The 14996-nt window shown below is 39.4% G+C and overlaps 1 protein-coding gene across 6 annotated transcripts in view; it reads left to right on the top strand.

Moving 5' to 3' along the window:
- Scmh1 (Scm polycomb group protein homolog 1) overlaps positions 1 to 14996 on the top strand; it is a 125042-nt gene that overhangs the window by 46129 nt on the left and 63917 nt on the right. For 3 of the 6 annotated variants that reach the window (XM_032899045.1, XM_032899036.1, XM_032899055.1), the window contains 3 exons: positions 4769 to 4911; positions 5796 to 5866; positions 11655 to 11889. In XM_032899045.1, coding sequence (XP_032754936.1) covers positions 4836 to 4911; positions 5796 to 5866; positions 11655 to 11889 — 382 coding nt within the window. In that variant the 5' untranslated portion in view covers positions 4769 to 4835. Of the gene's footprint in view, positions 1 to 3820; positions 4912 to 5795; positions 5867 to 11654; positions 11890 to 14996 lie in introns of those variants that run through there. The other 3 variants (XM_032899070.1, XM_032899028.1, XM_032899061.1) reach the window with 2 other exon arrangements.

Below are 14996 nucleotides of genomic sequence, written 5' to 3'. Positions count from 1 at the left end.
TGCTAAGGTAGGAGGCCAAGCAAAGTATCCGAAGTTCGTTTGAGGAAAGCCTTCGCTTTCACCCAGAATAAGCTGCATGATTCTGGGCCTGTGAAGCCTCTTGAACCCAAGCCTTCAGAAAGCACAGCAAGGTCTTTTCTTCATTGCCTGGAAAGAAGAGCAACGTTGTTGTAGATGCCTTATTTCTATTTCATAACAACCTCAAGTAACCTTTCTTTTTCTTTTTTTCCTCAGTGAAGAAACTACATGAAAATGTTATTCAGTGTCACAGCTGAAACTTTGTTTGGTTTATTTGGGATGGTGTTGTTTTGTTGTTGTTATTTTGGGGTTTTGTTTGGATGTTTGGTTTTTGTTTTACCCAACCTTCTGCTCTAGTCTCAAGGCATTTGATAAAAGACGGTACATACTAAATCACTCATACTTCTCTGCATGAATGTTTTAAAACCCCAAACCAGACAGTTGGAATGTATATTAATGAGCTCCTAGCACACTGAGTCTGGGGGCTAAGCTGCCACTTGAAACTCCCTCCCCTTGTTAGCCAGGTATTTGAGGAGCACCTGGCTTTTAGCTAAGAGGTTTCTTTGTGGTATATTTGAGAAACACTAATAATACAATTATGTTCCTGTTATTTATTTTCAAAAGTTAATTTTTGGTTAGATGTCTTACTGTTATCTGATCCATTAAAATGTCAACCTAATGAGTTCGACTTAACGTTAGATATTTTAGAACAACTGGATTTATTGGGGCTATATATGCTACCACGTATTAATCATCTGGAAAATGCCAAGAACACAGTGCGAAAGGTATGCATTATCAAGAGAACCCACTCAGGCAAATTATTTAAATTGATTGTAAAATTACTTGGAGCAGTGCTCCTGATGCTGGGATAGACAGATTAATGAGAAGAACAGAACAGCATCCAGAGATAGATCTAATAATATATAAAACAAAATACAAAAGCAAAGTGATTTCAAATCCATGGAGAAAAAATAGTTTATTCAGTAGATGACATTGGAGCACATTTACTAGGGAAAAAAGTAAGAAAGGAAAGCTAGATGCTTGCCTCATTTATTTTATAAACTAAATTACAAGAAGACCAAATGCTTACATATGAAAAACAAACTGGAGACATTCTTGAAGAAAAAATGAATTAATATTTTTTATAATATCGGTGAGGAAAATGTGATATGAAATCCAAGAAGCCATAAAAGGGATGGTGGAGAAACATAAGGGTAAACCCTTCCGAATGAGACAAGCATTTTAATGATATAGATGAAGGGCTAATGTTTGCAAAGACCTTAAACTCTGTGAGAAATGGAAGTTTGTTACAGAAAGATAGCTAAAAATAAAAACTAGTAACTAAGCCTCCAAAGGTCTTCAAACTTTTCAATAATCAAAGAACAGTCCAAAAAGTATATTAGCATTTCATTTTGTTTTGTTATGTTTACTGTTAAGATTTATCAAATTTCCTAGCACATGAGAAGCTAGGGCAGTAGCACTGCTAGTTTGAGGTCAGCCTAGGGTAAGTACCAAGTTTCATGCCAGACTGGGCTGAATAAGTGAGACCCTGTCTTAAAAAAAATCAAAAGCTAGAAATTGTCAAAACATAATTTTAGCAAAGGCATGACATATATATTTACAATGCTTGTTTTATTTCTCTATTCTTTGAGAACTGTAGATGTGCACAGAGTGTGGCTTGGTCATGCCTCCTCCCTTCACTCATGTCTTGTGATTTAACAGAGGTAGAAACACTCTTTGCAGAGCATGTTTCTTTGGATCAAAGCCTAAAATACCCAGTTTGTCTGTTAATCCTCCTCTTGGGTATTCCCCTAGGAAGACCATCTTAGTCAGACTTCCATCACTAACTCAGACCTGAGAGTAGGAGGACGCAAGAGAGGGCGGTGCTGTGAATATGACCAAAGTGCTTTATATGCATGTACAAAGTATCCTAATGAAACACATGGTGTATAATTAATGTATGTTAATAACAGTGTAAGAAGCTAAACAAATAATAAATACGCAAGAGAAATAAGGGAGGAGAGATTTATTTTAGGTTGTTGTTTCAGAAGTTTTGGTCATGGTCAGTCAGCCTTGTTGCTTTTAGGTCTATGGGAAAGCAGATATATCAGGGAAGAAGGAAGGAGGGAGGGAGGAAGGAAGGAAGGAAGGAAGGAAGGAAGGAAGGAAGGAAGGAAGGAAGGAGATTGTCTTATTGTAAAGAAGGTAAAGAAGAGTAACAGAAAGAGATTAGATAAACCCTTCAAAGGCACACACCAAGCAACCAGCCTCTGAATTAGATTCCATCTTCTACCATGTGACCACCTCCCAGGAATCTGCTGACTGCTGACAGTCTGAATCTTTGAATAGGTGAAGCCATTGATAAGGTCCGAGACCTCATGATGTATTCATCTGTGAGAACACCTCCTCAGAGGCCCAGGAAGAGGCCTTAATAAGCTCCTAAGGGTCTCTCAGTCCAACCAAGTTAACAGTTAAGACTATCAGAAAGATCATTTTAAAAGTACAGGTGGGTACACAGAGATATGGACTAAGAAATCAGGCAGCACTTAGATGACCATCACACGTTGCTAGGATCTGTTAGGTTACAGGGCATACGCACAAGTAAACAGTGCTTTGACAGTGATCAAAGACATTGATCATTATTATTGCTCTTAAGGACTTTCCTTTGCACATCTAAGTAGAATGAAGTGGATCCCTAAGGGGACAAACCAGTCAGAGTAGGCTTGCTTCAATAGGCTTGCTTCTTTGTAGCTTGCATGAGCTTTCACACCGCTCGATCCCTTTCAGATGTTTAGCCCATTTCATGTGCTAGGTGTGTCTTATACAGCAGAATGCAAGGTAAATTCCATAAGGTAGGGATTTTGGTTAAAGTGCCTACTCTATGAAAGTGCAGTAAACATGTGTTGAATAAGTAATTGAAAACTCAAATTATAACATTTGAATGCTTTAAATAACACGAACACTTTTAAACACTTGTTTTATATGTGCTTAAATTATAAAATATTATATGTTTGTTAGTAATATTAGTCAAGTGGTTGTAGATCCCAAGTATGAACTAAATTTCCCTTTACTGGGTTTGGAGAGGTGGCTTAACAATTAAGATCACTTGCTGCTCCTGAAGAGGACCTCAGTTTGGTTCCCAGCACCTAGGTCATGTGGCTCATCTCTAACTCTAAGGAGATCTGAGGCCCTTTTTTTTGGGACTCTGTGGACACTCATACACATGTGTACATGCTCAAACATTGACATAACATACATAATTAAATTAGCAAAAATAAAATATAAAATTTTCCCATACTACGTTCTCACGGCGATCTGTTCTACCTTGTTAAACTTACCTCATTACAGTATTACTTGTGCAAGTAAGTTTAATATTCTGCTCATCCGAAAGTGTCGTAACATATAACACAGTTCTTCATACTTGAAATGATATTATGTATTTATCAGATGAATTTATATACAATTGTATGCATCATATATGCAACTATCTCTGTCTTTCAGATGAGTAAACGGAAGCTTGGAAGGCTAAATTTGCCCAAGATATTTGCTATAAAAGCAACATTTTTTGACTTAAACTAAATCTTAACATATACCTTGTTTACTGTAATTTCTTTTGTGATTATTTTAATGCTTGCAGATTCAGAATCATATAATAGTTTACTTTATGATAAACATGAAAGAATGTGTTTAAATAATCTGGTAGGTTAGTTTTTCCTGTCTCTTCTCTTCTCTTCCTTTTCCTCCCTCCCTCCCTCCCTACCTCCCTACCTCCCTCCTTCCCTCCCCCTCTCTCTCTCTTCTCTCCTAAAACCAAGGGGCAATCAAATAGAAGGAAAAAATTATGGTTCAAATCAATTAGCCATCATGGTGGGTGGGCTGCCCTGAACAAATTCCTCTTTACTCAGTAATAGGAGATTTTCTACATGGTATATGCCTGGGGCTTCTGGCCTTTTACCTTATAGCATGGGAATTGATTAGCATGGTTGATAGGTATAATAGGCAACTGTAACTAATGCTATCATAATTCTTAAAACCAGAGTCTCTTGGGTACTTTTGATCAGAACTCAAGCTAATAAAAGCAATTGCCCAGAATTGGCCATACCTTTAACCTGTGCTGCTTCCTAACACATTAGGCATGAGCCATATATACATTTTAAAATTATTTGAAGTCAAATAAAATTTAGAATTTAGTTCCCTACACTAGTCACGTTTAAAATATTCAGAAGGTATATGTATCTAGTGTTATCTTACTGGATACATAGTTCATTTCTGTCAGCATAGAAAAGTTGAACTGGAGTTGCTGCTCTAGATGGTGGAGAGCTTAAGGGCCACAGTTCAGTGAAATCCAAGATTTAAGGTTTGACTTAAGTCTTTCATTTGTAAAGATGTAATAATAATTTGCAATGTTTTCTTTTTCTAATAGCAAGTAATGATAACATTATTCAGTCTTTAACTTAAGACCTTCTCGGCTAATAGTTATAATACTATCAAAATTAAATTTTGGTAACCTCTTTAAATCTTCATTCCAGGAAGTTACCCTTTCATTTACTGTATGGACTGTCTAGTCATGTTGTGTAATCATTGACTGGTTTGTGAGAAATTTCAGAACCCTGGCCAGACTTAGTTGCTTAGTTATGGATGGTGGGAAAGGGACAAAACAGCAGGTATAAAGTCAATAGAGTGTGAAGTCTTGGCATCGTCTTTGTAGTGATTTAGATATCATTATTCAGTGACTCATTTTTATTCCCAGCATCTAGTGCTTTTTGCATGGGCCAAAGGGGCCTTGTGCTACTCCACTACAGAGGAAACTTCAAGAAATGCTGGTTTGCTACAGTGTTTTAGCTTGTGAGAGTCTCTGGGACCTTCCCTGCTCCATCATGGGGTCACCTCTAGGTGGGTATTAGGGGGAAACTGTGCATTGCTTTAATTTTGAAATAAAGAATTGGTAATCTTTTCATCATTCAATGCTATTCGTATATAATAGCCTATGCCTTTCTATGTTGTCCTGACCTCTGTCAACCTTAAGAATTGCTTCTCTCGTTCAACTGCTCTTTACACTTTCTAGAGTTCCTTAAGGCAGTATGAAGAGATGATTCTGTAGACAGCCAGTCTCCCCTTCCTTACTGCCATCAGGATTGCTTCCCAAGCCCTACTTGGGTTAGATTATCACATGCTCTCCATTCTGTACGTACCACAGCACAGCATTCCGTGCTGGGAGTGGCGATTTAAAAGGTGAGGGCTAGAGTGTATTTATCTCACTCATGTTGCTTTCCCTCCCCTGAAATCTTCTTGCTTATATCTCTAGGTAGTCTTCACTTTATACCTGCTAAGCTGTGATGTGGGGTTAAGCCATATTGGGTGCTAAGTCATGCTACCTGATAGCGTTTCAGGGCCTCTCTAGGAGTCAGATTGTGCAAAGCAAACAATTCTCCTACCACCTTCTGCCTTTTCTGCTTTCTGTGGACTCCTTGATACTTCTTTACTACCCTATATAGGGAATACTAATATACCCTACTTCAGAATTTTTGGTCAGTATAGGGACTAACATGAAAAACAGTGAAAGTCATCTTAAGACTGATTTTAAAGTGTTAATTTAAAAAGACTCACCCAGGGCACTTGGATTCTTCCCTCTAAGATCATTTTTGATTAAGATCAAATAGGGAAACAAACGTTTAAATTAGTCTACTAATGGTTTACTTGCTGTTTCGTGTAAAGCACATCCTGAAAGCATCTTTTTAGGAAGTTGACTGTGATAGACATTTCTATTTCCTTTACAGGTCATTTTACCTGGGACAAATACCTAAAAGAAACAAGTTCAGTCCCAGCGCCTGTCCATTGCTTCAAGCAGGTAATTGATTTTCAACATCGTTAGTAGGTGGGAGACAGTGTTTTCTGGTGCTTGAGTAATCAGATCATGAGGTAGGAGCCCTTTGACTTCTTACCTGAGGATTCCAACGTAAAATTTTATTAGAAGGACCCAAGTAAAAGTTGGTCACTGAGTTTAATTTAGCACCAGGCATTTCCCTGACTTCATTCCAAGTAACACCTTCTTTCCTCCAAGGTAATTCTGTTACTAATTATACTGAGTCTTTTTTCCCCTGTAGCTCTTAATTCAGAGAGATAGAAAAGAGAATTGTGGATTTTAGGTAGTTCTTGAATATAGAGCAGTATTTTCCTGTGTTCAACACCTCTCTCACAATCTTACCTTTCTTTAAAAACACAGAACCCAGCCTTAATGAGCGACATTTTTGGAGTAATTTAGAGCCTCCCACATTAAATTAAGCGTTCCAGACAATGTGTGGGTGTTGTTGCCATGTCTGTGTAATAAGGTTGGTGAGTACAGCAGTGCACTGTTGCTAAACAGCAAGATGTCACCGTTCTCCACATGACCCTCCTTTAGTCCTCAAGCGTTTCCTCATCAATGCCTCACTTGTCTACGAAAACAGACATAATTCTGGTTAACTGAAATAGTATAGTCTAAATTCATGTTTTTACCTAAAACATTCTTCAGTCAAAATATACTAAGCAGTAGCTTTCGAGACACCAAAGATCCGGCAACAGAACAGTGATCTGAGAAATGGGAACAAATGAGCTCCGCCTGTGTGATCTGCCTTCTCACTGCCTGGACCAGATCGTCTTCACCATCAGATGCCCTAATTCAAGCATACGGAACCAAGAGTCCAGGCACATTGAAGTAGCTAGAATTTACAGGGAAGTGTGTCGGAGAAGACGAGTGTTTAACATAACAAAGCCGAACAGGCCTACAGGGGCTCATCTTTAATTACTCAGGAAAGCACTGCTACGGAGTGACAGGAACCCACTTCAGACAATGCAAAGTCAATCTGAAAATATTAGAAGACAGCTGATACCCACATAAGACTGAGCATAGTTCCTGGAAAACTCTTTTATTAATTGGGCATTGGGAGAATACTCAGGAAGTCCTTTTAAAATAAGTCATACCCTGAGCAGTGCTCTATACTCTCATAAAAAAAAATCATAAAAATAATACTTGAAGGGCTCAATCTGCCCTTAGGAAACTTTATCTAGAAACAAATCATAAGAGATCAAAAAAATTAAAATATCTAATACTCAGTGATAGAATCCACAGTACCTAATATCCAGTCAAAGATCACTGGGCATGCAGAGGCAGAGGAGTGCAATCAGTAGTGAAGAGAATAATTAATTGGTTCAAACGACTCAGGACTATACAGAGCACAGAACAGCAGGTAAAACCTTAAACTATTAGTTTAATTATTTAATAGGTTCAAAATGTAAGTAGAGAAATGAGATGTATCAAAACTCAACTATGTGTAAAATTAAAAACACTCTGGTTAGTATTAATGTTAGAAGAAAATATTAGGCTTTGAGACACAGAAACAGAAATTATCCTAAGTGAACCACAGAGAGAAAGCAGTTCAGATGTAAATGAAAAGAGAGCAGCAAGCCATGGCTTCTGCTCGCCACATAGATGTGTAATCGGAGTTCCCAAAGAGAAGGGAAAGAGAAGAGTGCGTGAGGCTAAGATAGCCCCATACATTTTTTAAATGGTTGTGTTTTAAAAGAAGACATCGATGAGTTAGAGATAACAGAGCAAAAGGGATTCTCATATGCTGTTAGCAAAAATACAGTGTCTTACTATTGACAGAAAACATACTACTGAAGGGGAAAAAGCCCTTAGAATTGAATAATTTAACTAAAAAAATTACCTCTCTATTAAGTTAGTATTCTAGTTAATGATTTAAAGTAATCCAGCAGGATATATAACACAAGAGAAACTTCCACTTAAAAACAGCAGCCAAAGGGTTGTGCTGAGCTTCCAAATATCCACCTAAGATATAGAAAATACCTCACTAAAATAAGCTCTATAATAATTAAAAATCATAAAAGGAGGCGCTGAGGAGATGGCTCAGTCAGTAAAAGGCTTGTTGCTCAGACTCCCTAGCACCCAGATGAAAACAGTGTGACAGCCTGCACCTGTAGACAGACATCACCAACCTCTGACTGCCACACACACGCACATACACATGCACCCACACACGCACACGCACATACACGCACACACGTGCGATAAGAAAGAACAACTGAGGAAATCATCTGACTTTGACCTCCAGCCTACATATGCATACATATACATGTGCACACACATAAATATGTACATATACAGTATACCACATACACAAAATACGTAAAGGAACATTTTCAGAATTATAAACTTCTGTTCTTCAAAATCCATACCCAAAATTTGTAGAAGAATCAGAAGAGAAATGAACTAGAGGAGAAATGAACACAATGGATAAAAGAAGTAATCTTTTGAAAAGATAAACAAAATCAACAAGCCTTAACTAAAGGAAGAGTGAGGGCCCAGATAAAATTCCAGATGAAAGTAGAAACATCACAACTTAGAGCAGAAATGATTTTTGAAAAAAAAAATAGGAAATGCTAATAAAATAGAAAAATTTTAAGACCTGTATAACCTATCAAAGTTGAACCAAGAAGATATGAGAACCAGAACGGGGCTCTAGAAAGATGGCTGCGTGGACCAAAGCACTTGTATGTATGTATGTATGTATGTATGTATGTATGGCCTCAGACACCCTATACAGTGGAGTATGACCTTGAACTTCTGATCCTCCTGCATCTGCATCCTAGTTTGTGCAGTGTTGGGAGTTGAATCCCAGGCTTTTTACACAGTAGGCAAGCACTCTACCCCACTGAACCACATCCCAAGCTCCTGAATTTATCTAAACTTAAAGATCTAACACTAATGCATCTCAAATCATGAAAGAAAAGGATCATTGTATGTGTCTGCAACAGGGAAACAAGGATGAGGTGTAAAAAGTAGCAAGTCATACTCTGTTTGAAAATGTTAGAATGTTATTTAGCACCTGTGTGCTGAGTTTTAAAGATTAGAAATCAACTGAAATGGGAAGGGGGACCCTTCTCCACCTATTCTGTTGAGCTTGAAATACCTGTTGACAAAGGCTGAAAACAACATAAGAAAACCCTAGAACAATAAACCCTGATAGACAAAAATGCAAATATCCTCAAGAAAATACTTGTAAATTAAAACCAAAAGCTTGCCAGATCATATACCATGTTCAGGTTGGTTTGTTTCCAGACATGTAAGAATGCTTCAGAATGCGCAAGTCAAATACTCATTATATAATGTATACATAATACATTACATACATACAATGAATTATAAAATTCACATGATCGTCTTAATAGGTGCAGAAACAGCAGCATAGCTTTTAGTGTTCTTCATGATAGAAGTCCTGAATATATTAGGTATAGAAGGATTGTACCTCAACGTGATAAAACCTGTGTCTGACAGACATTTAGGCAGCATCTTACTGAATGGAGAAAACTGAAAGCATTTTCTCCCAGGTAATATTAGAAACTATCCTGCTGTTGTGGTTTACATGGCCCTTAAAATTTAGTATTGCCACAGCTCTTCTGTAGTATAATACTAGAAACTTTAACCAGAGCACTTAGGCAAGAGATAGAAGGAAAAGCCAATTAGCCTACTCTTGTCAGATGTTACAGTTGTGCCGGAGGTGAGGGGATAGAGGCATGAGTCCACACTGTTGCTCTTAGCAGCCTGAGCAGTTCCCTGATCTTTTACAGACCTTGACTCAAAAAAATACTGGGATTCCTGGCTTTGATGCAGAAAAGAACTTCTTAGTGGAGCATTATGAAACAGTTGTTCATTTTTATTATTAACTGTGGTTCAATCTATACCTTATTATGAGACAAACATAGGTATGGACTTGTGAAGGGAAAGTTGTAATTACTTTTCAACATTAGTTATATGTACTACCAACAATGCAAATATCCATCAATAAGTGAGCAAAATGGAGTATGTCCATCCAAGGTTAATTAATAACTTTTGGGCTCTCTGCAGAGAGGGAAATGGAAAAAGCTCCTAACAATAGGGTTTCTTTAGGATGATGAAGTTATTACAAAAATAGGTGTGGTGTTTGTACAACCATGAATATGCTAAAAAGCATTGAGTCATATGCTGTAAAGGAGTTAGCTTTTGATGTATATGGGTCACACATAAACCTATCATCATTCAGCCATTCTTTTAGTTTTTGCAAGAGAAAAGAAAGTGGCCCTCCATCTATCTGAAGATGTAGTAAACAGCAGATCTGAAATATTTGGGGAAAGCCAGGTGTAGTGTTGTACATCTATAATCCTAGTACTTAGGAGGCTGAGGCAGCAGGAGCACAGTAATTAGAGGCCTGCCTGAGCAGTATAGTGAGATCCAGGTACAGCTGGACTATGGTTGAGACACCTCAAAAAATGGGGGTGGGTGGGTAAAAAGGTTTTCTGTACTGACATATATAGATAATATTTTTGTTGTTGCTACCTAGACAATACAATAACAGCATTTATATTAGTTATTAATACAGATGCCGAGATTATCCCAGCATTCAAGAGGATTATGAATTCTAGAACAGACAACTACAGAGTGAGGCTGAATCAAGAAAAAACAAAAAGTCTCTGGGAGGATGTTCATAGGCTACACACAGACACCACACTGTTTTATCTATGGGGTTTAAACACCTGCTTGAATATAAAGTGACAGCCTGGAATTAATCCCTCATAGACATTAATGACTATTATATATTTTCATATAAGAATTTGTTTATGAATATACATTGCCACATGTTTGTAAGAGCCAAACGCTAGAACTAAACTTAATGGCCTCTTATTCAGCAACAAAAGAAAATGTATATCAGATCCACAGTCACTAAATTTTAGAAATCATAAATGTTTTAAGTTTTCAAATTTTGGAATATTTTCTTATGGATGTAACCCATCTAAGCACACTATTATTGTTTCTTACATACCTAATGCCTATGGTCTAAAGGTAATTACTATACAATATTTTAATAGTCTGTACTTTAACTTCAAGATAACATATAATACCAAGTACAGACTTTTCTTGTACTGCATGTTAGTGACAACGGTTCTCAGTTTGAATTTTATAATTTCAGATTAGGTATACTTCACTTATATTGATATATTCAGTAATACTGAGGACCCCAGAATAGTTATACTGACTGAAAAAAATGAATAATAAAAACAGTACTCCTTCAGGATTCCCTCTAAGACTAGAAGGGGAGGGGCTAGAGAAGGCAATTCCAGTGAAGCAGGTGAGAACTTGAAGATAGTGCACATTCATTATGTTGATCATAATGGTGCTTTCAGAGGTAGATGTGTACATGTGAGGCCATGTCACAACTCACCAGTGTACAGCTTACTGTATGTCAGTTGTGTTAATTGATTTAATATTAAAATAAGAAAAAATAACCTCTAATGGTCTGTATGGTAGATGCAGAAAAAGCAAAAGGTTAGCAGGCATCATCAGACACTTCTACCATTTCCTGTACTGGTAATGAGTCAATATTTGATAGGAAAGTAACACTTCCCTTCATTGTACTTTGTCATGCCTCAATTATATAAAGCCTTTCCTAAACGTTAGCGAATAAGCAAGGCTGGCTGTCCTTGACCCACCTATAACCAGTTTGAATCCAAATGCCTGTATTTTCAAGTGCCATCTCCTAGCATTCCTATTGACATGCAGTTCATCCGTAGTCTGCCTACATCTCCTGCCTTGTTCTCCTCAGTCCTACACACCTCCAAGCAATGAGTTCAAGATTAGCATGAAATTGGAAGCACAGGACCCCAGGAACACCACATCCACCTGTATTGCCACAGTAGTTGGACTGACAGGTGCCCGACTTCGTCTGCGCCTTGATGGCAGTGACAACAAGAATGACTTCTGGAGACTGGTTGACTCCTCCGAAATCCAACCAATTGGAAACTGTGAGAAGAATGGCGGTATGCTGCAGCCACCTCTAGGTGAGTAACTAGAGCCTGGTTCTCCCTGGCCAATGGGCTAGCTTCCAAAAAGTATGCATCACATTATGGAAAAGTCTGGAGCACATACCTACTCTCTCATAGAGTAGTTCCCCTGAAAGGCCCACCTAAAATAAAGAGACTTGTCTTTACCTTAGTGTAGGGTGTAAGTCCTCACCCTTTGTAACCTAACAATAGGCCACACTCCTCCCCATCTGTGTCAGTGCTCATTTATCCTGAAAGAGAAAAATGGAAGGGGATTGCTCCATTTAACCTACTTCAAAAAACATGGAGGAAGGGAGGGAGGGGAGGAGGGAGGGAGGGAGAGGGGGGGCAGAGATCATGACCGCATAAAGCTCTTATCAACCCCAAAAAACACAAGAGAGAGAATTCACCTGGAGGAAAGGATACTATTTTTTTCCTTTTTTTTGTTGGATATTTTATGTATTTACATTTCAAATGTTATCTCCTTTTCCTGCTCTTCCCCCCTCCCCCCTGCTTCTCTGAAGATCCTCCCACTGCCACCTACCCACTCCCACCTCAACACCCTGGCATTCCCTTACACTGGGGAAACAAGCCTTCATAGGACCAAGGGCTTTTCCTCCTATTGATGCCAGACAATGCCATCCTCTGCTACATATGCAGCTGGGGCTTTGATCTCTCCATGTGTGCTCTTTGGTTGGTGGTTTAGTCCCTGGGAGCTCTGGGGTGTCTGGTTGGTTGATATTGTTGTTCTTTCTATGGGGTTGCAAACCCTTTCAGCTCCTTCAGTCTTTTCCCTAACTCCTCCACTGGGGTCCCTGTGCTCGGTCTGATAGTTGGCTGCAAGCATCCTCATCTGTATCAGTAAGGCTTTGGCAGAGCCTCGCAGGAGACAGCTATATCAGGCTCCAATCAGCAAGACTTTCTTGGCATCAGCAATAGTGTCTGGGTTTGGTGGCTGCATATGGGATGAATCCCTAGGTGGGGCAGTCTCTGGATGACCTTTCCTTCAGTCCCTGCTTTACTCTTTGTCCCTGTATTTCCTCCTGTGAGTATTTTGTTTCCCCTTCTAAGAAGGACTGAAGCATCCACACTTTGGTCTTCCTTCTTCTTGAGCTTCATGTGGTCTGTGAATTGTTTCTTGGGTATTCTGAGCTTTTGGGCTAATATCCACTTACCAGTGAGTGCATACCATGTGTGTTCTTTTGTGACTGGGTTACCTCACTCAGGATGATATTTTCTAGTTCCATCCATTTGCCTGCAAATTTCATGAAGTCATTGTTTTTAATAGCTGAATAGTATTAATAGTAGTACTCCATTGTATAAATGTACCACATTTTCTGTATCCATTCCTCTGTTGAAGGGCATCTGGGTTCTTTCCAGCTTCTGGCTATTATAAATAAAGCTGCGATGAACATAGTGGAGCACGTGTCTTTTTTATATGTTGGAGCATCTTTTTGGGTATATGCCCAAGAGAGGTATAGCTGGGTCCTCAGGTAGTGCTATCTCCAGTTTTCTAAGGAACTGTTAGGCTGATTTCCAGAGTGGTTGTACCAGTTTGCAATCCCACCAACAATGGAGGAGTATTCCTCTTTCTCCACATCCTTGCCAGCATCTGCTGTCACCTGAGTTATCTCAGGGGTCCAGCTTAATTGAGACTGCTGATCCTCCTACTGGGTTGCCCTCCTCCTTAGCTTCCTCCAGCTTTTCCCTAATTCAGCCAGAGGGATCAGTAGCTTCTGTTCGTTGGTTGGGTGCACATATCTGCATCTGACTCTTTCAGCTGGTTGTTGGGTCTTTTGGAGGGCAGTCATGGTAGGGCCCTTTTAGTGAACACCCCATAGCCTCAGTAATGGTGTCATGTCCTGGGGCCTCCCCTTGAGCTGGATCACACTTTGTGCCTGTAGCTGGACCTTCTTTTCCTCAGGCTCTTCTCCATTTCCATCTCTGCCGTTCTTTCAGACAGGGAGAATTGTGGGACAGAGCTTTGGCTGTGGGTTAGCAACCCCATCCCTCACTTGATGTCCTGTCTTTCTGCTGGAGGTGGATTCAATAAGTTCCCTCTCCCCACTATACGGCATTTCATCTAGAGTCTCCCACTTTGAGTCCTGAGAGTCTCTCACTTCCCAGGTCTCTGGTACATTCTAGAGGGTCTTCCCAACTTCCCTCCTCCCTAGATGGCCTCTTTCCATTCTTTCTGCTGGCCCTCAGGGCTTCAATCCTTTTCTCCCCACCCAATACCAGATCATGTTCCCCTCTCAGGCTATCCCCATCCCCTTTCTGTACCCTGTTCCTCCTTTCCATACTCCTTGTAGTTGCTTTCTTCTCCCTCCCAAGTGGGACTGAGGCATCCTCACTTGGGCCCTTCAGCCTGTTGCCCTTTTTGAGTTCTGTGGACTGTATCTTGGGTATTCTGTACTTTTTTTTGTGGCTAATATCCACTTATTAGTGAGAACATACTGTGCATGGTGCATGTCCTTTTGGGTCTGAGTTACCTCACTCAGAATGACATTTTCCAGTTCCATCCATTTTCCTGCAAAACTCAGGATGTCCTTGTTCTTAATAGCTGAGAAGTATTCCATTGTGTAAATGAACCATATTTTCTGTATCCATCCTTCTATTGTGGGACATCTGGGTTGTTTCCAAAATAAGGTCGCTATGAACATAGTGGAACATGTGCCCCTGTGGCATGGTGGGGCATCTTTGGGGTATATTCCCAAGAGTGGTATAGCTGGGTCTTCAGGCAGATCTATTTCCGGTTTTCTGAGGAACCTCCAAATTGATTTCCAGAGTGCTTGTACCAGTTTTCAATCCCACCAGCAATGGAGGAGTGTTCCTCTTTCTCCACATCAGCGCCAATATGTACTGTCACCTGAGGTTTTGACCTTAGCCATTCTGACTGGTGTGAGGTGGAATCTCAGGGTTGTGTTGATTTGCATTTCTCTGATCACTAAGGACTTTAAACATTTCTTTAGGTGCTTCTCAGCCATTCAAGATTCCTCTGTTGTGAATTCTTGCTTTCATTCTATACCCCATTTTTTTTTTATTGGGTTGTTTGTTTTTTTGGTGGTTAGCTTCTTGAGTTCTTTATATATTTTGGATATTAACCCTATATCAGAAGTGGCATT

Source organism: Rattus rattus, chromosome 1 (genome assembly GCF_011064425.1).
Source record: "Rattus rattus isolate New Zealand chromosome 1, Rrattus_CSIRO_v1, whole genome shotgun sequence".
Lineage (NCBI taxonomy): Eukaryota > Metazoa > Chordata > Mammalia > Rodentia > Muridae > Rattus > Rattus rattus.
The sequence above is the reverse complement of the archived record's forward strand: the minus strand, read 5'-3'. Positions and strand labels throughout refer to the sequence as shown.